General features: G+C 39.3%; 1 protein-coding gene and 1 long non-coding RNA gene across 7 annotated transcripts in view; one reads left to right on the top strand and one right to left on the bottom strand.

Moving 5' to 3' along the window:
• The window catches only part of LOC138754419 (segment polarity protein dishevelled homolog DVL-1-like), a 131,164-nt gene that overhangs the window by 56,549 nt on the left and 47,607 nt on the right, over window positions 1-27,008 (top strand). For 4 of the 6 annotated variants that reach the window (XM_069918667.1, XM_069918664.1, XM_069918666.1 and 1 more), the window contains exon 4: window positions 114-238. In XM_069918667.1, coding sequence (XP_069774768.1) covers window positions 114-238 — 125 coding nt within the window. Of the gene's footprint in view, window positions 1-113; window positions 239-10,794; window positions 10,904-11,569; window positions 11,696-14,603; window positions 14,767-27,008 lie in introns of those variants that run through there. The other 2 variants (XM_069918668.1, XM_069918670.1) reach the window with 2 other exon arrangements.
• LOC138754421 (uncharacterized) lies at window positions 10,674-15,582 on the bottom strand. The gene is made up of 3 exons (XR_011351753.1): window positions 15,499-15,582; window positions 14,271-14,346; window positions 10,674-10,764 (listed from the first exon to the last, which is right to left on the bottom strand). It is a non-coding gene; the product is annotated as an uncharacterized lncRNA (long non-coding RNA).

Below are 27,008 nucleotides of genomic sequence, written 5' to 3'. Positions count from 1 at the left end.
ACCTGCAAGTCACAGAGTCATGTGTAAATGTGTTTCTTTGCTACAGCTGCCGTAATATCTGAGTATTGCTTGCGCTTGCAGTTGAGCTTTGGTATTTTGTGTTTTTGTTGCAGTGCTCACACTGCTGGCAGCCGGGATGGATTGGACAATGATACTGGAACTGAATCGATCCTGAGCATCAGACGGGACCGAGACCGACATCGGCGAAGGAATAGAGAGCGAGAGATCCACGATGATGGTGAGTTAAAGCTTAGCCGTTATTCAGGACTATGTGGAGCAACGTGATGATCTTCAGGTTCTTGAATTTAGAGACGTTGTTGTCCATTCTTTGGAGCTTTTGCTTCTGTGCTGATATAACAGCTTGATAACGTTCATTCAAGGCTTGAGAGATGATGGTGCTGTTATCCATGCAGTAAGAAGTTGCTTGATGATGGGTGGTAATGTTGTTTTGAGACCACTGGCTATGTTTAGACCTGGAGATTTGGAAGCTGCTCTATTTCAGTCAGTGAGAAACGCTGATGGCATTTTCTCTGTCACTTGATTAGAAGTACAGTGGAACCCAGTAATAACACCATGGTTTGGGTCCAAAAAGTAAGATTGCGAAAAAAACAGGGTCAAGCTAAATCGGGGTTTCACTACTGTGTACAATATATACATGCACATCGATTGCGGTAGCAACCCCACCACCCTCCCCCCCCTCTGTTCGCGCCAGCCCTTATTCCCCTCCCACCCATTCTCAATGTTCTCAACAGCACACATCCCCTCATCAATGCCATGAATTTCCCACCAAGATAAATATTACTGGACTTAACAACCATTTTGACGAGACACTTCTAAATATCCGCTGGGCCACAGGATGGCCATCCCTGGTACTGCATCTTTTAAAATGTGCATGCTTAACGTCCCATCTCACAGAGTGAAATGTTGATGTTAAGGGGTCCAATGAGTCATCGCATTATATCCGAATTTGCGTTAAATCAGGGAGCGTTAAATCGGAGTTCCACTGCAGTGGGTTCTTTGGAGAAATTATATTTTGTGTTTGATCAATCAGTCAGGTACAACCCAGTGAGCATTTGGTATTGTGAAAAGATGATGCTTCGAGAAAGGGTGTATTTTCACACACAAAGAGCAGACAAAACTAGAGACCTTACTGTGCTGTCCAAGCATATTGAGCCAGGGCAGGACTTCAGAATTCTTCTATCATTGAAACAGTAGGAAATTCCATCTCCTTCCTGATGTTGACAATAGAAAAAGAGCCGCAATCGCAGCCAGCCTGTCACTTTCACTCAATGTTGTTTAAGATGCTAAGTTGTATGGGTTGGGAGCCCTGCATGAATGAATCTGTTCATTCTCTCGTCTAGTTACAACTCATTAATCATGGTCCTGAGCAAGAACCCTGACAGTGCTAATCAATGGGCAAAGAAAATGAGATAGGAGCTGTAGTGTTTTGACTGTTATTCCTGTTTGTGATGTTTATTTAGTTTATTCCCAATCTGACAGCTAATACATTTGATCAAAAATGAATGTAATTTATTGCATTAACTCTGGGAAGAAATGTATTTTGCCATTTCATTTCAAGTATTGTGTACTTCACATCCACATAATTTGGCACTTCCAAAGTATCACAACCATAGATTGCAATTGGCTCATTAAGTATTAAGTTATCTGATTGGCTACATTTGATTTAAAATTGTATGATTACCTCTGACAGTAAATAATTAACAGATACCCGTCAATCTTTTCACAATTCATATCTGTGTACCTTTTTTTAAATTTTTAAAAAAATTTTTCACACTATGAACCATATTAACCAAAATACACACAAGCATTTCCCTCTTGAATATACACAATGTAATTTTCTCCCCTTTTCCCCCCTCCCTTCCTTCCCTCCTTCCCACCCCCCTCTCTACCCACTAAACATATACAATACAATAAACCATTAAACAATGTCATCACACAATTAAAATAAACAAGAAAATTGTGTCATCTACTTTTACACACTGGGTCAGTTCATTTCGTCTTCTTCTCATTCTATCATTTTAGGGGTGGAGGTCCACAGTAGGCCCTCTCTGTAGTGTTCCATGTATGGTTCCCAAATTTGTTCAAATACTGTGACTTTATTTTTTTAATTATATGTTTTTTTTTCCAATGGAATACATTTATTTATTTCTATGTACCGTTGCTGTACTCTCAGGCTCTCTTCTGATTTCCAGGTTGACATTATACATTTTTTTGCTACAGCTAAGGCTATCATAAATTTTTTTGTGCTTCATCCAATTTGAGGCCTAGTTCTTTACTTCTTATATTACTTAGAAGAAAGATCTCTGGATTTTTTGGTATGTTGCTTTTTGTGATTTTATTTAATACCTGATTTAGATCTTTCCAAAACTTTTCCACTTTCTCACATGCCCAAATTGCATGTACTGTTGTTCCCGTTTCCTTCTTACAGCGAAAACATCTATCTGATACTGTTGGGTCCCATTTATTTAACTTTTGGGGTGTGATATATAGCCTGTGTAATCAATTATACTGTATCATGCGTAACCTCATGTTTCTCATAGTTCCAGATCATAGCTTTTCCCATTTTTCATTTTTTATCTTTATGTTTAGATCTTGTTCCCACTTTTGTTTGGGTTTACAGCGTATTTCATCGTTCTCTTTCTCTTGCAGCTTGATGTACATGTTTATTATAAATCTTTTAATTATCATTGTGTCTGTAATCACATACTCAAAGCTACTTCCTTCTGGTAACCTCAGCCTGCTTCCCAATTTGTCCTTTAAGTAGGTTTTCAGTTGGTGGTATGCAAATATTGTACCGTGAGTTATACCATATTTGTACTTCATTTGTTCAAAAGATAATAAATTATTTCCCAAAAAACAATTTTCTATTCTTTTGATCCCTTTTCTCCCCCATTCTCTAAAGGAAAGGTTATCTATTGTGAAAGGGATTAGTTGATTTTGCAATAATAATTATTATTATTATTATTTTTCAATAATAATTTTGGTTGTTGATATATTTGTTTTTTTACTTTCTACGTGAATCTTCTTCCAAATGTTGAGCAGATGGTGCAGTACTGGTGAACATCTATGTTGCACCAGTTTTTCATCCCACTTATGAAGTATATGTTCTGGTACCTTCTCCCCTATTTTAATCTTTACCTGGTCCAATCTGGTTTTTCCCTTGTTTGATAAAAATCTGATAGATATCTTAATTGTGCTGCTCTATAATAATTCTTAAAGTTTGGTAGCTGTAAGCCCCCTTGTTTGTACCATTCTCTTAATTTATCTAGCGCTATCCTCAGTTCCCCCCCCTTAAGAATTTCCTTATTATTTTCTTTAGCTCACGTCTGTGTACCTTCAAGCACTATACATTTAGCCCAATAAATAGTATCTTTATATTGATCTTTACCTTTATTAACTACAAGCTGAGACAAGGAGTTTTCTTTGGTGATGCCTATTTCCACGACACGAGATGTCGAATATTTTAAGATGCAGCTGAAATTGAACATACAACACTACCAAGCCATCTTCACACACCCTATCGCCTAAAGAACCAGCCTTTTGGTAATGCTAGCTACAAAGAGGGAATTAAAATCTGTGGTTAGTTGCAGCAAATGATCTGAAAAATTCCTCCAAAGGCTGCAAGACATTTGAGCATCGCCCAAGAGCAAAAGGTTACCTGTCAACTAATTTAAATGATCAAAGCTCAGACGAGAAATGGCAATGTGCTCGAGGATTTCCAGCTGTGTAAAGCACAACTGTTGTTTTTGCCCTCTGATCGATCAAGGGAGTTCACATTTGATGCCTGTCTAATTTAAATTAAAGATGAAAGAAAATGTATTATTTTTGGAACTTTTCTCCATCTCAGGATGGCTTACAGTACTTTACAGCCAATTATACACTTTAGAAGTGTAGTCGGTGTTGTCAGCCAGTCGTCACTAAATAAGATCCTGGTGTTTCCACTGGATGCTTTGTTTTCCTCCCACATCCCAAAATACGTTGGTCAGGTTATTGGATACTGTAAATTACCTTTGGTGGAGTTAAGTGGGGAAAAAAGAATCAGAGTTCATGCCCATGTGAGAGAATACATTATATGATTAAAGGAAAATAATATGAGAAAAAGGGGCAAATGGGTTTGTTATTTTGGGAGCCAGTATAGACCTAATAGAATGCCCCCCCCCCCCCTTCTGTATCATAATAGGAAAGAAGGTTGGTTTCCATAAACTGCAACAAAAATAATCAGGCATTTACTAATTGTGGTTGAAAAAAAATATTGGTAAGGGTGCTGGGGTAAAATTATCTGCTTTTCTTTGAAATTAGTTCCCTAGGATATTTCTCAGCCACCTGGTTTAACGCCTGATTAGACACTTCAGCACATCCTTAGTGCTATACAGGGAGTGTCATCCTACATTTTGGGCTATTAATCTATATGGTGGGACTTGGGCACTCAACCTTTTGACTTAAAAGGTGACAGGACCCCAAAATACAGTCCCTAACTGATTAAAGTGATAAATGGTATAGATTTATTATTTTCTTTCTTTTTTACTCTGTATCACATTTTAAAGCCTAGTCCCATCTCTTCCTACTTTCTCTGTTTGATCACAATCCTTCAGCATCCTGTTTATTTTCCTTCCTTACTCTTTTTCTAAAAATGCACTTTCCAGCTTGCCTACCCAGTCCAATAAATTGCTTTTTGGCAAACCAGCAGATGTCAAAGTCATTCTTTAATTAGAAATGTTACTGAAAATTATGATTGAATATTGACATTTAGCAACTGATAGGGCTCGTAAATCCCTCAGCCAAAATTCAGAATGATACCAAAATCTAGTGGTGACATCACTTTAAAAAGCAGGAGCTGGATCCAGTGGGACCTCATTCTATCAATGCTGAACTACTCCAAGTTTCTTTTTGTGCTCAACTCATCTTCAACACTTGGACTTGGTTGTGAGTATCACCACAAAGTTTTTTCTCCAACAAAGATAATGTGGAATATAAACAAGGAAAGATGGCGGTGCTGCAGTAACGGCAGCGCTGTCACTCATGTGGACATGCGGAGAGCAGGGAGCAGAGTCACAGCGCTCCCATGAGGTCCAAACATGGGCTGCTGGCAATTGAAATCAAGGGATTCACACCAGGCGGCGGACTGCTGAATACTGGCTCAAGGTTGACTGAAAGTGTACCAAGTATCGGAACTGGGATGTGAGAGGATGCCGAGGGTCCAGATGGATTCTTGATCATGTTGGAGATTTAGATCTGGAGTTCGGGCTGCTTAGGATTTGAACTGGATTGGACGTATCTGCGGAAACACTGGATATGAATGCACGGACACTCAGCGACTCTGAGGGGACCCTCTTATGCTTCTCTTTCTCTGACTGTAAGATGAGCAGGCAATTTCTGCTGATGGCAAATATGTCATATGAAAACAAATTCCATGTAATATTGCACTGTCTTTATTTCGACAATAAATTGAATCTTGAGAAGGGTACTTCCTCACAGTATTGGTCCTCTGATCAAATAGGATTTTTGCTCGGCTCAAGAGAAATTTCATAACGTGGCACGTAACATGAAGGATGGATCATACTGGATCAAGATATGAAGTTTGGGGTAGACATCACCAGATGTGTTGCAGAGGAAATCTCGTAAAAAAAATTTGAGTATTTATATTAGAGTGAATGTTGGTAAATTTGGTTTTCCAATTTCAAGTTTATTTATCAACCACTTGTACCAGAATAACCTGACAAAACAGTGCTCTCTGGTCCACGGTGCACAAGCAGTATAAACACACATATAGACATAACATGCATTCATTCAAACTGTACATATACATAGAACCTATATCCCTTAGTACTGCACTAAGATTAGATTTTTGGGTTTGAATTGATGTTGAGGAAATTTAATGTGGATAAATTCCAATCAACTGAAGTCATAAAGCCTTGGAGTATAGGAAGGCATTTGCCCTGCCGGGTACATGCCAGTCTATGATAGTTATCTTCTAACATATACTTCTTTTTAATTCAGTCGAAACTGCTGAAATAACATTTTGAAATGGTGCAAATGCCATGCATACTATATAAACTGCTCTTCCTCAAGTGACATGTAAACTCCTACATCTATACATTTCTACGGTCTCAATTGTTCATGGATTATGGAATTTTGCAGGTATAACGTCACATCACTACTCTCTCTTATCATTACATCACGTGCTTTTAGAGACTTCTGTAAGCATGCAGCAATCTCTTTTTGCTTTGTAAATTACTTGTCATGGGTTATGATGAATAGGCGTTGACTGTGCGATCAATCCTGTGACAGACCCACTGTTAGCAAAGTACACTGAGTGTTCTCATCCTCTGGAATGACTAAGGTTCCTGCCCTTACCAGATTAATTTACAATCTTACTAGATTCTGGGGCTGTGGTACATAATATAGTGACCCAGAGACCCTGCCCAAACATAATGTAATTCTGAAAGAGGAGGCCAGAAATCATGTGCAAATATTTGCAAGGTTATAACCTCCTTTGAAGAAGACCACAGAGCCCACCTCACTGACAAAAGACAAAGGAGGAAAAACCTAACACCCAACCCCAACCAACCAATTTTCCCTTGCAACCGCTGCAACCATGTCTGCCTGTCCCGCATCAGACTTGTCAGCCTCAAACGAGCCTGCAGCTGACGTGGACATTACCCCTCCATTAATCTTCGTCCGCGAAGCCAAGCCAAAGAAAAGAAATAACTTGAAAATAAACATTAGTGTGAGTCCAGTATCAATCATGCATACATTCAAATCTGATGCCAAATTACAGAAATTTAGTTTAGTTTCCAGTCAAAAATTGCACTTTAACTTGCAGGTGTGGGCTGCGGTGTACCCTTATTGCAAGCTAAAAACATAGGTTCCTCATCTGTGGAAAGCACAGATAGTGATCTTGTACTGTTAAACTATTAGTGAATTTTCTTCTTTCATGTACTTTTATGTTGTACAGTGTCAAACTCTACTCCAAACTTACTCTGATTTCCCCTTCATTTCCAAGTCCTGGACCTCTTAATTCTTTAAAATTTTGCTTTATCGTATCATCCGACTTCTTGCTGTATTATGTGTCAGGATCTTAAAACATGTAGAACTGTTCCCCACTCTTTGTTTTTGCTTCCTCTAATAATCTAGAGGATTTCAAACTGAAAATGGCTGGTTGGTAATGTCATTAGCTGCAGATTGCTCTTTGTTAACTTTTTTTAACCTTTGGTTTTGCTTTGTACTTTAGGTCTTAAATTCTCAAACATGATAAAATAATTGGTGACATTCCAAAGGTTAACAAAAATCAATATTTCCATATTAGTTTATCACATTTCTGGAAACTTTATCTCACTAAAAAATTGTAATCACTGGTTTTAACGTACATAGATTAACTCGGTTTGTAATTTGGGCAAGGCAGGATTATTTGAATGGAGTTGAAAGGCTCCAGAATTGTCATCTCTGAGTAGCTAGTTGTTGTATTGAAGGAGGCAATGGCTGGCAGGTTCATATATGTAGATTGTCACTGAACAGAGTGGAGCTCTAGTCCTGCCACATTGATCTGAACTGGTAGAAACCTTGTGTGAACTTGAATAGAGTAGCATGGTTAGCTTAGCAGTTAGTGCAATGCTGTTACAGCATCAGGATCAGAGTTCGAATCCCATGCTGTCTGTAAGGAGTTTGTACATTCTCCCTGTGTCTGAGTGGGTTTTTTCCCAGGGGCTCCAGTTTCCTCCCACTGTTCAAAAACTTACCGAGTTTTGTAGGTTACTTACGTGTTATTAGGTGGCACAGGCTTGTCAGCCAAAAGGATCTGTTACCTTGCTGTATGTTTAAATTTAAATTAAAAAAAAAATTTAAAGCAAAATGATGGTTAAAAGTGAAAAACTGAGGAAAAAATTGTATTGTTTAAGGTGCATGTGACTATAGGGGATGTGCCTCATTGTACATCATTTGGATTACTTTACCCTTATGTGTGGGATTGAGTGTGAGGGCTTCCCTCCTCTATGATTGTGTGTTTTGCTGTAATCAGCTGCTATGCTATCCACCTGTAGTTTCAAGTATGAAGTGCTTATTTGGACATGTCACTTTTCCAGCCCATTCTGAAAAAATATTGTAAATATGTGCTCTTCAGTTGAACAGAACTGAATGTCCCAGTTATGACGCCACTTACTATGTGATCCCATCACCAGACATGTCTTCCGCAGGGACTGCTCTCTCCGTGACTCCCTCGACCACTCATCCCTTGCCCCCAATCGACCCCCTGGGTACCTACCCCTGTGACCACAAGAAATTCTACCCTTGCACCCACGCCTCCTCCCTCCCCACCTTTTGTGGCCCCAAACAGTCCTTTGTCTGCTAAATACACTTTTTTTTTGTTATCTACAGATTAGAGATTTTTTATAATCTCAGTTACATATATTTCCTAAGAGGGCTGATGAGAATTTAATTGACGTAATTTTTAATTTACAACCTTTCTATAATGGTTCAATATCCAGCATTTATCATATGTTGTTTGGAATAAGAGAGGCTTCCTTAAATAAAGTTTTTAAAACCTGGGAACAATTTCTGAAGAAACTTGGAATGTAATTTTCATATTGGTTAATACCTCTTCTTTATGTGCCCACCACTCTCTCCGACACTAAAGTAGTCCATAGGGCTCACATATTCAAAGTCAAACTATCTCGTTTTTATGCAGATGTATCTCCTCATTGTGATAAATGTAACAATGGAGATGCTTCATTAATTCATATGCTCTAGACATGTCAGTCTTGAGAAATATTGGAATCAAATATTTCAAACTTTCTCTGCACTTTTTAAAGTTAATTTTAAACCTCATCTCTTAGCTGCTTTATTTATATTGTTGGAGAGAGTGACATAACTTTAACAGCATCTGAGCTGCATGTATTAGCTTTTATTTCTCTTATGGTCAGGCGGGATGCTAACCCACCTAATTTTGCTCAATGGCTACATGACGTCATGTTTAAATTTAGAGAAGATTAGATGCTAAATTACCGCTTTGAATTCAAATTTTCAAACACTGTGGGGACCCTTTTTGAGTTACTTTTTTAATCTTTGATATGTTATGATGGTAAAACTGTTGACTAATGAGATAATTTATCACTGTTAAAAATTCTGTCTTTTTTTGTGGCCAAACAGCTTCTTTCTTGGTAGTGGGTTTAGATTTTCCCTTTTTTAATAATAAAATATCAATAAAATATAATCTGTTTGATTAAAATATGGGGTACCTATGATTTAAGTGTAATGCATCTTTTTGACTTCTAACATAAATTCGTATGTACTCTATATTTTTGGTTGTGAAGTTTCAATGTTAATAAAAATATTTAAAAAGAAAGAACTGTCCTTCCAATTGAAGCAACATTTCATTTGGGTCATTTACTGCATCCAGTGCTCCTGTTATGCCTTCTCTTCATTGGAGAAGCTGAATGCAGACTGGGATATTGCTTTGTTGAGCACCTTCGCTCTGTCTGCTGTAATCGAGGGGATATCAATTCCCCACTCTATTTTCCATGCTAACATGACTCTCCATGGTCTCATGCTGTCAGACAGAGACCACCTGCAAATTGGAAGAATAACATCATATTCCATCTAGTCACCCTCCAACATTAACATTGACTTCTCTGATTTCTGTGAGCAACCCCCACGCAACCCTCCCCCGGGTCTCTCTCTTTCCATCTCCCTGCATCTCCTTTCCTTCAGTTCCCCACACCTGTCACTTTCCATTTCCTTATGTCTTCTTTTTCCCTTCCCCCTTCCCCAATCTGTTCTCAGCTTTTCTCTCCTATCTGCCCCATCCATATCTACCTATGGCCTCTTGACTGTTAGCCCATGCTCCTCCTCCCACCATCTTTTTATTCAGGCGCCTTCCTGGTTTTTGCTCTGATCTTGACGAAGGGCTCAGGCTTAAAACATTTGTTATATATCTTTGCCTCTTATGGACACTCTGGGAATTGCTGAGTTTCTCCCGCACTTTTGTGTATCATTGCAATCATATTGTCTGCAGACTTTCTTGTTTCACTGCTATATTGTAGGTTAGGTTAGTTGACGTTATTTTTATAGGAGGTTAAGGTTCCTATTATTGATATTGCTGGAAAATTAATCTTGAACATGATCAGAGTTGGGCGCGGTGCCATTTGTGGTCAAATTCTTCCCCCCTTGCTCCCCCCTCCTCACCCCTCGCTTCGACCCCCCCCCCCCCCCGACCCTTAGTTTTTCTTTGTATCCCTATTTGTCTTTTGAGTTTTCTTCATGTCTTCGTTCATGTAGACAAAAGCAAAGCAGGTACTGAATTCTCCAACCTTTTCCTTACTCCCACTGTAATTTCACTTATCTCTCCAAGGGACTAGCACTTACTCTTCCTTGTCTTTTTTATTGCTCGCCAAACTCTCACAGCCAGTTTATTTATCTTTTTCTTTTCAATACCTTGGTCCTCCTCTGCTGAGTTTAAAATGTTTTCAATCCGTAGTCTGCTGCTACGTCTGGCAACTTTTTGAGCTTTCCAGTAAGTTAATACTATCTTTAATTTCTCCAAAAAGTTATGGAAATACTGAATTTTCCCCCCCCCTCCCCCAGATTATTTTCACTTAACAAAGTGTTTTTTCTGCAAATTTTTGTTTCATTCCTTTATTATCCACTATCTGTGACCTTAAAACATTTTATTCTTATTTGATGTTTGTTTCTAATCCTGATTGACAGATTGTGCTGGACCCTGGCTGGAACCACCCACATCTGGCAGTCATTCTATGAAGGCAGAAGCAGAGTATTCAGGATAATTGTTCAAATCCCAGGATCACATACAATTAAGCACAATTAAGTGTTTATTCACAAGGGGAAAGGGAAGTTGGTGGAATTTTACCATTCATAAGGGATTTTTTTGAAGGTAGGTTACTAGAATCTGGAAATGGACTGCTTAAATCAAATCAAAAAGTGAGATGTGCCTTAGTGAGAGAAAGACGGCATTTTAGATACTTGGTGGAAAATGATATTGGGACAATTTGGAAAGAATGATGTTGTGACAATCTCCATTTATATAGCTTGTGTAATAAAGCAAAATAGCACAATGTGCTTAACCAGAGTACTAACAATTGAGACATGCAATTTTTAACGTCATATCACAGAAGGGATACAAGGGCTGTTGGTCATAAGCATAATAAACACTACCAAAAGATGAACAAAGCCTGAAGGAGTGGTGGAGGCATATTAATTATCTTGGTGAGCACTGGATTTATGGGCACACATAAGCCTTAAGAGCAATAGGTATAGAAGCAGATACGAGATGCTCTAAACAATTCATTTTTGGTCAGCAAAATAGCTGAAAGTGCAATTGCCAGTGATGAAGTCTTTAAAATAGGTCTGCACAAGAGGCCAGAATGACAGAAGTTGCACTTTGTCAGGCCGGAGGAGTACTTGGTGATTGAATTGTGAAGGTGAGTTAGGATTGAGAGGCATTGTGCATTATTTTATTTTCTGATTATTGGCAGTGAGTTCCTGGTGTGTCTCTCCCATCTCTACAAAGCATATTTTTATTTTTATTCTCTCGCTGTAGATGACTGAATGTTCTTGGTGTTATCAGATGAGAGACTGACTGCAACAAGCCCCTCATTTCTGCAGTCTGACAGATGAATGCTGTGGTGGTGCAGGGCGAGGATCTGAGGAATGTGAGAGGAGCCAGGTGAGACTATTTAATCAGAGCTGCTATTCTTCTCTCACAATGCGCTCCACCAGTTTCATTCTCACCCCTCTTAGCATGGTTGAGATAAGCAAATACTTAAAATAAATGAGGATTTTATCTCTTTATTGGATAATTTCCGACAGCTTTGTAAGTGATTGACATTCATTTACCTGGTAATCCAATATGTTCAGTGTATATTTCACAGTTAGCGTAGGAAAGAGGTATAGGTGCTACAAGACTCGCACACCAGGTTCAGGGACAGTGCTACCCTTCCACTAACAAACTTCTCAGCAATAAACTCAATCATCAACTCACTTAAAGACTCTTATTTTTGCACTTTAATTGATTTTTTTCCTCTCTCTGTATTGCACAGTCACTTTGTTTACATTTATTTATTTGTTTACATTTATACATTGTGTACAGATATTTTGGTCTACCAATAAGTGGTAATTCTGCCTCGCCTGCAGGAAAAAAAATCTCAGGGTTATATGTGATGTCAAGTATGTTCTCTGACAATGAATCTGAATCTGGTTAGCACAACGCTTTTACCCGAGACCAGGGATTGAATCTGGCACTGTCTTTAAAGAGTTTGTATGTTCTCCCCATGACCTGCATGGATTTCCTCCCATCCTTCAAAGATGTACAGTGTTAATAGGTTAATTGGTGGTATGGGTGTATTTGTGCAGCATAGGCTCGAGGTCTGGAAGGACCTGTAACTGTAATTTTAAAAAGATAGTAGCACAGATACACCTATGGGTGGCAGATTGGCTCAGTAAATAACTGAGTCATATGGTTGTGGTTCTGTAGTCCTACTTGATGAAGTGTCGAAGGTGCATCGTTGTTGTAATGAACTATTTCCCAACCCATTCCCTGCTGACATGTCTGTCTCTGGTCTCATGCACTGCCAGAGTGAGACCACATGCAAATTGGAGGAAAAACACATCTTCCATCTGGGTACTCTCCAGCCAGCTGGCATCAACATTGATTTCTCCAGTTTCTGTTTAAAATCTCTCTCTCTCTCTCTTCTACCCACCCCCCCCCCCCCCCCCACCCACAATCAATTCTCACCTCTCTTATCATATCCAATTAATCCTTTGTTAGTCAGGACTCCTCCCCTTGCCATTCTTTATTCTGGCACTTTGTTCTTTGCATATACCTTGAAGAAGAACTCTTTACTTCCTTGTACCTTTACTTCCCATGGATACTGCGAGACCGGCTGAGTCCCTCCAGCATCTCTTTGTGCTTTCAGACCAAAGGGAGCTGTGATGTTTGTAAAGAAATGTTAAAGAGAATTCAACGCTTGTAATTGCACTTTGGGAAAAGCAAGGTGATGTGAAAGAATAGATTTAGACGTTGATGTTCATGGCATTTGAAAAACATCTCCCAAATGGACAAGACCAGAATATAAAAAACAGGTTGTGCCTGCAAGAGTTGACTATTGAAGACAGCTTCTGCGCATTTTAGTATTCAGCATAAATGAGTAACATTGATCCTCCTGGCAGAGGACAGTACAGATGATGATTTTTCTTGGTAAGAGGAAGTACAAATCCAAAGAAAGAATTGGAAAATAATGCTGTCACATGAGAATAATTTGATAAGAGTATTTCAAATGAATGAGCATTGCCTTGGCTGAGGCTTGAAGATTTATTGTTGGGTAAGGTCATTCTACCTTCCGGGTTGTGGGGTGTAGGGTAGAGGAGAAAACAAAGAAGTTTTGAAACAATATTTCACAATCAATGGAACTAGAGACCAGGGTTTAAACTTTTGCTGGCCATGTTTGACACTTCTCAGGGAACAATTTTAAATAAAACTAGAATTTGGGATGAGGATAAAATGTTGGAATGTTATGCTTTAATTAGGAATCTGGGCTGTGGTTTTGTCATTGAAAGTGTTAAAATTGTCAGCAGATTGTGTTTTCTTCATGGAATCATTTTGGCATATCTGTTAGGCATCTGCTATTCTGGAATAGTCAGTAAAAGTGTGAGTTTTAAGAAGGGTGTGTGTTTCTGGTTAATTATGTTCAGTTCTTTACCATATTGCTAATTCAAATTTGAAGATATCACAAGCTGGAAATATAATCACATACTAATTTGTTGTTTGAAAAGATAAGCAAGTTACTTTTCCTGCAAGTGTTTAATTAAATGGAATTAGCTGAATACAGAGGGACTTATGAAATATCCTGCTTCATTATCAACTAATTACATCTTTATAAAAAGGCAGCAAAAGACTATAAGCAAGAAAGCAGGGCGTAACATTATAATTAAATGGCACAGAAGGATTTGAGAGTCCATAGTCCACTTCTTCAGGCCATGTTCCATGTTACTGAGGACTCTATGGTAGTTATTGGAATATTTTGGGAAGAAGGAAATGATACATTCATGGGATAACTAGCAAAGGCTTAGGGAAATTTGTTTTCATAAACCATGAGGGATATTTGATTCCTGATATCAGAGAGGAATCATGACTACCCAACTGCCTAAGTAATGCTGTGTGTTGCATATGGATTACCTCTTATTTCCACAGTCAAAGTTCAGATTTATTGTCATAGTACATACTTACATAGTACATCACTTACATGGCCTCCATCCTGTTGCCTTCTTTGGCAATTCCTCAATGGAAAATGACTTAGTTCAACTCTGATCTTGTTGGTTCTAAGATTGTAAATGAACCCAAAGATGAAACAGTTATGAGGTGATTTGCTCTTCTGCCTTAAGCTTCTCAATGTTATCCTGAATCATCCTCCTCTGCTCAGTGCAGTTGTGGAGGAGAGATTCTTGGGTGTCAATTAGGGTTTTTAGACTGCAGGCATGTAATGACACAATCAACAAAATTTGCCATTACATGGGCAGACTAAAAAGGAAAGTGCAGGAATTTTGAGTCAATTCCTGCACTGTGATTTATCCTGCAGGACCCCTACTACTTTTTGGGGAAGCCTGCAATCTAAATCGCACCACAAAACTCAACTCATGGATTTGACGTCCAGCTGATGACTCAGGCCACGTTGCTCCACGTAAAAGCATCGGGATTAACGTGCACAGGAACTTGAGGTTTGCCGTGTAAACGACCACAAGGTGAGTAATTATGTTAATTTATGTTAGATTTTTCCAACATTGCTGTCTAAAAAAAAAACCAATGTTGCATTTCTATGTACTTTTGAGTGCATCTTTGAATCTTACTCAGTCTACCTTGAAATCACTTCCTCTGACAAGAGTTCTGAACAGAGTGCCTGTTTTGGGAGTCTGATGTTGAACATCTTCTCTTGCTCTACAATTAGTGGCTTACTGTTGATGTAGCAAAACTTCAGAATTTCAGAGATAAGAGGGACTATTTGCTCAAGACTATTTATCTGTGAATATGGTTCTCAACTTTTGATATTGCTACCAGTTTAAGGAACCAGAATGCATTTGTGTACAAACTAATGCAGTATGACAGGATGAAGAGAGAAGGGAGGCTTCTCTTGACATTTCATTCATTAATTATCCATTTATCTCATGAGATATTTGCACTGAATCATTGATATGTGGGTCAAATTATTGCTTGTAGTGATTGAGTTTAAAAAGTCAATTGCGATCCCGCGTCGGACTTGTCAGCCACAAACGAGCCTGCAGCTGACGTGGACATTTAACCCCTCCATAAATCTTTGTCCGCGAAGCCAAGCCAAAGAAGAAGAAGAATGGATTGCAATTTTAAATGCCAAGTTAAAGTTACAAAACACCAATATTCTTGAATATAAAATAATATTGCTGATCTTTCAGGCCTGAGCCCTTCAAGGAATAAACAGTGAATGGTATAATGCACAGTACCTTTACAGTCTCTATAGATGTAATTTAAAATTCTCATCATGCCAAAATCTCTCTCTGGGCTTGCCCCTGTGTACCTTCATAACACTCAGATCACCCTGGTTTTTCCATTTTTGCCTCCTGAACAATCCCAACTTTCTTTGTTTCATCAGTGACAACAATGTGGATCATAATCAAAGTTAATTACACGATTGATACCCAGTCCATAATTTTGAATGAATTACTACAGGGTGAGTGGAGGGAGCAGCAAGAAATAAAGGGAACCAATGAGGAGTCCAGGTGTAACAACCCTTTGTTCTCTTCCTACCAGGGATGTTGGTAACTGACACCAAGTTAGTTTAAGTAAAGGTAATTCAATCTTGTATTAGATCCACATCTCGTGCAACTACAGGCATATTGTTGAACTGGTAATTATCAGGCCCAGCACTGGGGAATTGATCTACGCAAACTGTTAATTAGTGCCAGTGTCCAGGGAGTTGGGTAGAGTTAGGTTTCACACAAATGCCCTGTCCGGATGTCTGATTTGGCTCTTTCTCTTTCCCCTCATTTCTCTTGTTCTCCCTCTCTCTTTCCCTTGCTTTTACTTGACTTGGTCATCTATTCTCTCCTGACAGTCCCTTCCATTTTTATTTAACAAGAACCATGATTATGAGACATCAGCTGCCCTTGTCAACATATTGAAGACTCTTGAAAACTTCTACAGGTGTATTCTGGTTGGTTGCACCACTGTCTAATATGGAGATGCCAATACTTAGGACAAGAAAACAAAAACTCTAGAGGGTTGTTAACTAGACCTGCGACATCACGGGTACAGTCATCACTCCATCGAGGACATCTACAAGGGCGGTGCCTCAAGAAAGCAGCCACCACCTAGATAATGGCCACTCACTCTGCTACCATTGAGAAGAAGGTTGAGGAACCCAAAGATGAGCACTCAGTGGCACAAGGACAGCTTCTTCCCCTCTACCATCAAATTCCTGAATGATCAATGAACCACAGACACTACCTTACTTTTTCTTTTTCTTACACTATTTTTATTTGCACTGTCGCAAAACAACGAAATTTAGACATGTTAATGACAATAAATTCTGCTTCTGAAATTCTGGTCCTGTCTTTGCCATGGGTTTACATGCAAACTCTCCAGCAGAAGCCTCCCAGGTAATCAGTGTGTTAGGCAGCATCTGTGAAAGCAGAGGGATGATATCGGGTCAAAACGCTGCATCAGGCTGTTACCTCAGCTTGTATGCAGAGTTGTGACCTGAATCCCCTCTGCCTCCACAGATAGTACCTGACCTACAGAGTTCCTCCGGCAGTTTGTTTCTTGATCCACATTGAGTGGAGCCTCTCGAGTCTCCATCACTAGATTCAGCCACCAGTGCTATTTGAGAAGTATGGCACCACGTGAAGGTTTTGACCAAAGGGACAGTTCATGCACTCTACTATGTTCTATAGTTCTGTGTTTCATGCAAGTTTACCTTTGGGAAGTAAAATTACACCAATGTAGAGGCAAATCCTGACTTCAAAGGATAATTACATACTACAGCACAGAGGCAGGCCCCTTTGGCCCTTCTAGTCTGTGCTGAACCATTTCTTTTTTGCCTAGACCTACTGACCTGTACCCAGTCCATAGCCCTTCATACCTCTCCCATCCATATGCCTGTCAAAATTCTTCTTAAATGTTAAAATTGAGCCTGCATTCACTACCTCAGTTGGTAGCCCATTCCACACTCTCACCACTCTCTTTATGAAGAAGTTCCCCCTAAATCTTTCCCCTTTCATTCTTAACCAATGGTTCTCTGGTTTGTATCTCATCTACCCTCAGTGGAGAAAGCCTATCTATATTTAAGCTGTCTATCCTCCTCATAATATTAAATACCTCTATTGAATTCTTCTATACTCCAGGGAATAAAGTCCTAATATTTTCCTGTAACCCAGTTCCTGAGTCCAGGCAACATCCTAGTAAATCTATCTGTGATGCCACTTTCAGGGAATCATGTATCTGCATTCCCAGATCCCTCTGTTATACTGCACTCCTCAATGCCCTACCATTCCCTGAGATATTTGTTCATTGTTAGGTCCTATATCAGTTCCAATGTTAATTGATGTTCTTTTATGAATGTAGGATTTGAGTGAATGAGTTGCAAGTGTGACAAGCATTTTACTTCTATGTGCGTGTTTCTACTGGGACACCCCGCATCACCTCGTATCACCGCAAATTTTTGTCCCCCGCATCACCGCGTATTTTACGACTACCCGAACTGTTTCTACTGAGCGATAAATATGCGGTGATGCGGGGCGATACAGGGTGATACGAGGTGATGCGGGGCGATGCGAGGTGACCAAGAAATCGCGTATTTTAAGATCACATATCAGGTCATTTTGTTTTCCCATCCAAAATGCCCTTCACCATCATTTCTTCCATTTTGTGATCAAGAATCGCTGAAGATCAAATGTCCAGTTGATACTGTCCGACATATTCCAACGAAGAAATGAAAAAGTTATTATAACAACAGACAAGCTTGATATTTTTCCAGGGAAATTACTCCAATTTAACGATACACAAAGGAACAGCGGAGGCGATATGAACGCAGTATAGCTAGCTAGTAGGTAGCTTGTGCAGTATATATACGCAATAAGATAATGCGCTGTGCATGCGATGATCAATTGAAAAACGCAGGCGAAAAATCGAGACTTCCGGTACACCGCGAATTCGTTACTCGCTGTGTTTCTACTGAAAAATCGTCCCTTGCATCACCGCGCATCGACCACCTCAAAAGGTGGACGACGGAGCACCTCGCATCACCGTGCATTGGCCACTACCCGATGTGTTTCTACTGAGGAAAAATTCGAGGTGTTACCTCGCATCACCACGCATCACCTCGCATTGCCCCAAATTTTCATCGCTCAGTAGAAACACGGCCAATGACACTTTCAAGTACTATATATCAAGGCAAGTGTAGTAAGCAGGTGCCCTGTTCAAGAAAGACAATGAAATTTGACATGATGTCAAGACATCAATTCAAAACACATTTAACTGGTGGAAGAAGTACTATTGTTAATAGAAATCTTGCTTTGTTTAATGGTAGCATGTGGCATTCATTTTTATTCAATTAAATGTTAGGTTTTATTTAATTAACTAGATTCTGCTCAGTTTTGAGATTATTTATGATCATGATATTCTAAATCAAGGTCCCCAAATTTTTTATACCATCGACCCCTCATGGAATCTTTGATCCCTCATAGACTGCCCCAGGCATGTACAAAAAAAATGTAATTAAATAGACGTGCACTTTCCATACGCATTAGTGAAGGAAACTGCATACCATATGCATGGTGTCTTGGCCTCCCAGGCACAACCTAAACTTTGTTATAACACCCCAATTGCCAAGTAACAAATCTGTAAATTAAGCAAGCAACTGATTACAATAACAGTTTAAAAAAAACTTTTACTTCTGGCTGGAAAGTTGGCAAACGGAGCTGGATCCAAGTCTTCAGCATTGGCGACAGTGATTCCATTCTCCACATTGAGTGCGGCGCCGTCCGCACCGAAAAAGTTGCCTCAGGCTCCCAGCAGGAGTGAGACGTCAGGCTATACAATTCTTTCAAACCCCCCCAGGCATTTTTCAACCCCTTGGGTATCGACCATATTGATATCGACTACTATGGAGGCCCATTCTAAATGATTACATTCTCAGAAATCTAACAATTTAAAATATTGAATATCTTTCTTCTTCTTTCTTTGGCTTGGCTTCGCAGACGAAGATTAATGGAGGGGTAATGTCCACGTCAGCTGCAGGCTCATTTGTAGCTGACAAGTCCGATGCGGCAGGCAGACGCGGTTGCAAGGGAAAATTGGTTGGTTGGGGTTGGGTGTTGGCTTTTTCCTCCTTTGCCTTTTGTCAGTGAGGTGGGCTCTGCGGTCTTCTTCAAAGGAGGTTGCTGCCCGCCGAACTGTGAGGTGCCAAGATGCACAGTTTGAGGTGATATCAGCCCACTGGCGGTGGTCAATGTGGCAGGCACCAAGAGATTTCTTTAGGCAGTCCTTGTACCTCTTCTTTGGTGCACCTCTGTCTCGGTGGCCAGTGGAGAGCTCGCCATTTAAGACAATCTTGGGAAGGCGCTGGTCCTCCATTCTGGAGATGTGACTAACCCAGCGCAGTTGGATCTTCAGCAGCGTGGATTCGATGCTGTCGGCCTCTGCCATCTCGAGTACTTCGATGTTGGTGAAGTCACTCCAATGAATGTTGAGGATGGAGCGGAGACAACGCTGGTGGAAGCGTTCTAGGAGCCATTGGTGATGCGGTGAAAAAAGTCACGGTTCACGAGGGTTAGTCTGCCTCTGCATGCTGAACAAACATTGGGTTCTATGTTAATTGCAAGGGGAGATCATAGGGAAAGTGTTGACACATGTTACTCATGTACCCAATAACAGTCAATTCCTGTTTATCTGAGGATGGAGAGTTGGGATAAATAGTTAAAAGTAGAGCCAGGTGGGAAGCTAATAGAGAGACAATTCAGTTTAAATTATTTCTAAATATCCACCCATTTTGAGCTCAAGATCCAAGCTATTGTCAATTAAACCAGATAGAGGGTGGACTTTACATCCAACAGCTGCAAAACTAAAGTTCTTCCCAAATTGCCCTTGCTGTGCACTTTGATCTCTGACAATAAAGGTCCACTGTACAATCCTTGTTAATGTAAACATGTACAATGTTTCGGATGGCATCTCTCATCAATTATTGATGATGAGATTCACCATCTCCTTCAATGTTTCGGCCCAACCTTTAGGTGTCTGAAGATAGGCATGTTTGATGATTCATACTTCAGGCCTCAGGATTCTGGTTTCCTTTCACTTCTCAGACTTGGACTACTTACATTAGGCTTTTTGAGACACTGGAACGATGCCCCCAAAGCTACCTCTCAAAATCTACTAGCAGGATAAGTGCATAAATATCAGTGTTCTCTTTCAAGCCAACATCCAATCAGTGATTACACTCGCTGGATTTTGTTGGGTAGACCATGCCTTGTATTAGATTCCTTTTTTTTAAAACTTTATTTAAAATTTTATGACATGAATAAAATAAAAATTACATTTAAAGAAGTAATAAAAAATAAGATAATAAAAATGAGAATACTACATCATTAAACTACACAAATTAACCCCCCCAATAATTATAACACAACATTAATCATCTAATTTAAAATTAGTCCAACCCTCCCCCCCAAAATAAAGAGTGAAGAATTAATTAACAATATTGTAAATAAAATAGAAAAAACCCCATTCACAAAAAAAGGATAAAACTTAACAACAAAAAAAATCAATACTGAAATAATACCCTTAAACATATATTTAAATCAAACATAATACATGTATTTAACAAATGAAATCCACTTTAAAACTAAGTTCAAATATTAAAATCATATATCATCCACATATCTGTTATTCAAAAAAATCATAATTAATAATACATAAATACAGAATTTCCATTAATACCAAGTTTCCTTTATAATTCATCGAGAGAACAAAAACATCCCTTAGAAAAACAATCAGATAAACTTTTTATTCCCTTCCCCTCCCCTTATATTAAAAAAGAAAAAAAAAGAAAAAAATTCAAACTCTTTTAAAATTTTCCATATTCTTCATTTATAACATCTTCAAAATTCTCTATCGAAATTAACTTAATTTTATTAAACTCTTCTCCCTCAATGTATTTGTACTTAATTTTCTTCTTCTTATCACCTTTCCCCTCATCTAATTCAACATCCTCAATTTTTGACTTATTATCTTCTGTGACATTATCCTCTTAAAAAAGAAAGAAAAAAGAGAAAAAAAAAACCCCCCAAAAAAAAGAGAAAAAAAAGGAGAGAAAAAAACCTCCTAATTCCCTCTCAATTACAATCAGAAAACAAAAAGAGTTTTTTAAAAAAATTATTTATTTAAAAAAAATAATAAAAAAACCTTCACTTCTTAACCCAAAAATTTAAAAGAAAAAAAAACAGGTCGGAGGTCACAACTACCTCCTCCTGTTTAAACCACCCAAAGCGGTAACTCCCCCAAAATATTGGATGTGAGATAACTCACAGGTAGCGGATGACTTCTGGAAACTAGTGCCCACCCAGTTCCCTCTCCCAACTCCCATTTCATTAAACTATCATCATTATTTAAACTATTTAAACTCTTCTCAAAAAAAAGATAAAAGATTTATTTTTTTAAATCAACGTTACCACTTCGGTCACCATTGCTTCCATTTCTTTTAAAAAAACTGGATCCCACCTTACATCTCTACTCTCTTTGGAGACCTTGAAGGACTACATCGTTCCTGAAACTGCATGATTGGTAGAGACTGAGCAAAGTCCATAACCTCTTTAGGATTGTCAAAGAACTTTGGCTAATTTCCATCCTAAAAAATCTTCAGTACTGCAGAATACCTGAATGTTCCCTTATGTCTTTTTTTCCACAACCGTTCTTTCACAGAATTAAATTCGCGTTGTTGAAACATAATTTCTTGACTCAAATCTTGATAGAAGAAAACAGGATTATTCTGAACCATCAAAGGAGATCTATTTTGCTGGGCATTTCTAATAGCCGTACGTAAAATTGTCTCTCTGTCACAATAGTTTAAACAACGGATCAAAACAGATCTTGGATTCTGTCCTGAAAAAGATTTTCTTCTTAAAACTCTATAAGCACGTCCCAGTATTAAACCTTCAGGGAATTTATCCTGTCCTAACACTCGTGGAATCCATTCAGTAAAAAATTTTCTTGGATCCGGTCCTTCTATGCCTTCTGGCAAACCAACAATTTTCACGTTGTTCTGTTTAGATTGATTCTCCAAATAATCAACCTTTTTTGCTAAATTTTTATTTTGGATCTGCAATGTTTCAATTATTCTATTTTCATCTTGCAGTTGATCCTGTGCATCGACTAAACCTTGATCACACATTTCAAATCTTTCAATGGTTTCAAGCTTAAAAGCTCCATTAATGACTTCCGCCATCGCATTAATCTTGGAAATAAACAGGTTCGCAAAATTAGCTAAGTGACTCGATACAGAATATATCTTATCTTCAAGATCCTTAACAGACATTTCAACAGAAGTAGATTCAGGCATAATGGGGTCTTGCTGTTCCTTAGAGACCACGGGATCTTCTGTCCCTTCCCTTAATTTAGTATCTTTTCTAGCAGTTTGACTTCGTATAAAAATCCCTCTCAAAGTCCCCCCAGCAATGCCAGGAGACTGAAGATCAGGGTTATCTTTAAGCCAAATCTCTTTAATCATCTTCACTGAATCGATGTCTGGAAAAACCGTTGTAATTGAAGATGCATTTTGCAGCGCCACCACTATAGCAGTCGAATGACAACTCTTTAACTCTCCAGCTGGTGGCGGCCCAGCTGATTCAACTGTCAAGGCCTCAGCAACAACACCTGCAGTGGCCACTCTGCGAAACACTGGCACCCGTCCAGCCCCTTGTTCTGAAAGCTGTTGAGTGCGACCTTCAGAGAGCCTCACCGGCTTAAAACGAAGCTTCAATGCCGAACTCTGCATGTCCTCCTCTGGATCCATTCTACGTTGAGTCCTGGCTTCTTGTAAACAAGTAGGCTCAGACAATTTCGGAAAATGTAGTTTTTTAACAGTCTGTTGATATTTTCTTTTACCTCATTTTTTGCATATAAACCATTAGGTACTAATCCAACACCTCTTATTATTTATAAACTTTTAAAAGAACTTTAACGGGCACTTAAAGACGAAACAATAAATCAGAGTCAGGAGAGGTCTGGAAGACACGTCTGTTCCCTACGCCATCTTGCCACGCCCCCCTCCTTGTACTAGATTCCTGAAGCAGAAACTCTATCCCAAGCTGATAATGGAAGTGAATATCAGTCACAGAAAGGAAATAATTTAAAACTATCTTCAAAACATCCCCAATTACTCTTTGAAGTCCCTGTGACTGCCTAAGTTGGAAAAGGGTCATTCAGGATCAATCCAATGGGAGTTCATGGATGCTTGCTGTAAATGGCAAAAAGAGCATGCCACCTCATAAACTTTCAACCATCTTCTGCTTATTAGGTAGCGCATGTGGGTCTTGTATTGACCTTGTCAGCCATTTCAAACTCCACAGAGGTAGAGGACTCAATCCTGAGGGACTGTCAAAGAGCAACGAATAGTGAGGCTGGTTGGGTGGAGGTTGCGGTATATCAATCAATCCTTATTTGAGGTAAGCAGGATCTATATTAAATCAGTTTTTGCTCAGCAGATATCAGTTGCTGGACATTAAATTGATCTTGGGTAGTACTGTAATATGAATTAGGGTGACAAAAATTCAACTGTGATTTCTAACCACAAATTTTATTTCACCAATTAAGCTGTGCTCAAAATCAATTCCAAGAAGGCATGGGTTGAATGAAAATTATATTTCCATTAAATTGATGGCATTTTTAAAAATGTTATTGGACTAACAATCCAGACTAATGTTCTAGAGTTTTAGACAAATCCCATAACAGCTGGGGAATTTTAATTCTGAAATGAATACAGGGTAGTTATACTGAAATTAGTAATGATGGTCCATTCCCAATAGTTCACGAAAAAAAGACACAATTATCCACTAATCTTTTGGGGAGAAAATCTGCCATCCCTTCCAGGTTCAGCCTATTAGTGAGCCCAGTCCCACAGCAATGTGGTTGATTTTAACTGCCCTCTGAAATGGTTTGGTATATTATATGATTAGGGATGCGATTTAAACCTTGCAAGTGTCACCCAATTCCTGAGAATAAATGAGGAAAAATTAAACCTGGAGTCCAAAGCGATTACTAATATAAAATGTCATCTTTATATTCTTGGATTTCTCTCTCCTGTGAACAGTACATACAGCAAGCTGTCTAGTGCAGAATGTGACAGGAGGTGTTTTGGTGTGAACTGTTTTAAAATGCAGAAAGAAATTTTTAAGACCTGGTAATTGAAATTCAGGTAGAAAGACTGGATCCTTTGACATTCTGACATAAAGGGATATTTAAGGGAGAAAGAATGTTTGATGAGAGATTAAGTGAAGAGTTTCTCCTTTTATAAAAGGGAACTCTTTTCAATCATCCAGTTGTCTGAAAAATATAAAACAATTTAATCTTGGAAAGATGGATCTGATGAACTGCAACAGAATTGTCAACTCTGTTGAATTTTATGTACGGCGATAAGTGAAGAGGGAGGAGGCTAAGGTGAGCACCCAAAATAGTTCTGTAGGTTGTTGTTCTTCTTTGCTTTTCATCTTTCCCATGTAACAGCTACTTTGTTGAATTGGAAATGCTTTGTGACTCCTGAAAGTGGCACAATGTAAATCTGTGTGTGATTGTACATTTTGAACATGTCCTCTATTCCTGGACGAGAGAGGGGAAACATCTTCACAGATATCTGCTCTGTGAAACTGTGTTATGTGGAAATGATTAAAGAGAGGTGAGCAGATTGCTGGTGACTAAAAGTGCTCCCTGGCGGTGGTCAATGTGGCAGGTACCAAGAGATTTCTTTAAGCAGTCCTTGTACCTCTTCTTTGGTGCAGCTCTGTCTTGGTGGCCAGTGGAGAGTTCGCCATATAACACGATCTTGGGAAGGCGATGGTCCTCCATATTGGAGACGTGACCTACCCAGCGCAGTTGGGTCTTCAGCAGCGTGGATTCGATGCTTGCGGACTCTGCCAGCTCAAGTACTTTGATATTGGTGATGAAGTCACTCTAATGAATGTTGAGGATGGAGCGGAGACAGCGCTGATGGAAGCGTTCTAGGAGCCGTAGGTGATGCCGGTAGAGGACCCATGATTCGGAGCCAAACAGGAGCGTGGGTATGACAACGGCTCTGTACACGCTGATCTTTGTGTGTTTCTTCAGATGGTTGTTTTTCCAGTGGGCTGATATCGCCTCCAACCGTGCATCTTGGCGCATCACAGTTCGGCGGGCAGCAACCTCCTTTTAAGAAGACCGCAGAGCCCACCTAACTGACAAAAGACAAAGGAGGAAAAACCCAACACCCAACCCCAACCAACCAATTTTCCCTTGCAACCGCTGCAACCGTGCCTGCCTGTCCCGCATCGGACTTATCAGTCACCAACGAGCCTGCAGCAGACGTGGACATACCCCTCCATAAATCTTCGTCCGCGAAGCCAAGCCAAAGAAAGAAGAAGAAGAAAAATGCTCACATTTAAGTTAAGGAAAGTCTGGTTAGGCTAGGATTGTTTTCCTGGAGTCAAGGAGGCTGAGAGATTACCTGAGAGGTTTATAAAGTTATGAGGGACATAAGTAAGTTGGAGGTCACAGGGTAGAGAAGTGTAAAACGAGAATGAAGAGCATTAAAATAAGAAGGGAAGGATTTAAAGGGGACCTGTGAGACAAGTTTTTCACAGAGAAGGTAGAGAGAATGAGAGTTTATTTCCATATACATGAGATCAATAAACAGGAGTGAAATTCTTGCTTACTGCAGCTACACAGGTATGTAATATACACTAAACAAGCTATTAATACATGAGAAAAAAGATATATCTATAAAAGATATTTACAATACAATAGAAATGTGATGTGACAATAGTGCAGACAGAGCTTTAGTGATTCTGGAGTAGTATTATAGTTAAGCTGATATGGGGGTGGGTGGAGTGGTTTCTGATAGCTGTAGGAGAAAAAAATCTTTTGAACCTAGAGGTGCAGGGCTTCTGCACCTGCTGCCAAAAGATAGTGGTGAGAAGAGAGTGTGATCTTCTTAAGGCAATGTATCATGTAGTGGACAAGAGGTTAATACCGTGATGGATTTGGCTATATTTGACACTTGTTGCAGCCTTTTGTGCTCCCATGCACTCAACTTTCCAAACCAGGCCATGATGCAACCACAATAGAAGTTCAATAGAGTATTTAATGGCCTGACAAATCTCTTCAGGCTCCTCAGAAAATAGAGATGCAGGTGTGTCTTTTTCATTGTTGCCTTGATCTGCTGGACAGCTATCAGCCCTTTTATACTCCTATCCACCAATGAAGACCTCCTCTTCCCAAAATCCTAAATGGCTCCTTGATCCCACTGATTTAGAAAGCAAGATTATTGTTCTGCCACCACATAACTAGATTCTTGATCTCCATCTTATAATCAGACTCATCATTGCCAGTTATTCAGCCAATGCCTTAGTGATTGTACAGATTGTAGTGGAGCCAAACTTGGCTATGCAAGTACAGTGCAATGGGTATGGTGGGTAAAAGAACTAGTGGCCAGAGAAAATGCTAAAGGTGGGAAGAACAATATTTAAAATAGATTTGGGCAGCTGCATGGATAGGAAAGGTATAGAGGATTATGGGCCAAATGCAGGCAATGGGACTAGCACCTTGGTCAGCAGGGAAATGATGGACCAAAAGACACATTTTCATACTACCTGATTATATGACTCTAGGAATGGACCAGATTACAATGAGATAGATTACAAATTGAATAGTCTGCCTGTCTTTACTACCTGGGATCACTGAGCAAGTGCAGGAGGATCTCAGCTGGTCTCAC

This window comes from Narcine bancroftii, chromosome 2, assembly GCF_036971445.1.
Source record: "Narcine bancroftii isolate sNarBan1 chromosome 2, sNarBan1.hap1, whole genome shotgun sequence".
Lineage (NCBI taxonomy): Eukaryota > Metazoa > Chordata > Chondrichthyes > Torpediniformes > Narcinidae > Narcine > Narcine bancroftii.
The sequence above is the reverse complement of the archived record's forward strand: the minus strand, read 5'-3'. Positions and strand labels throughout refer to the sequence as shown.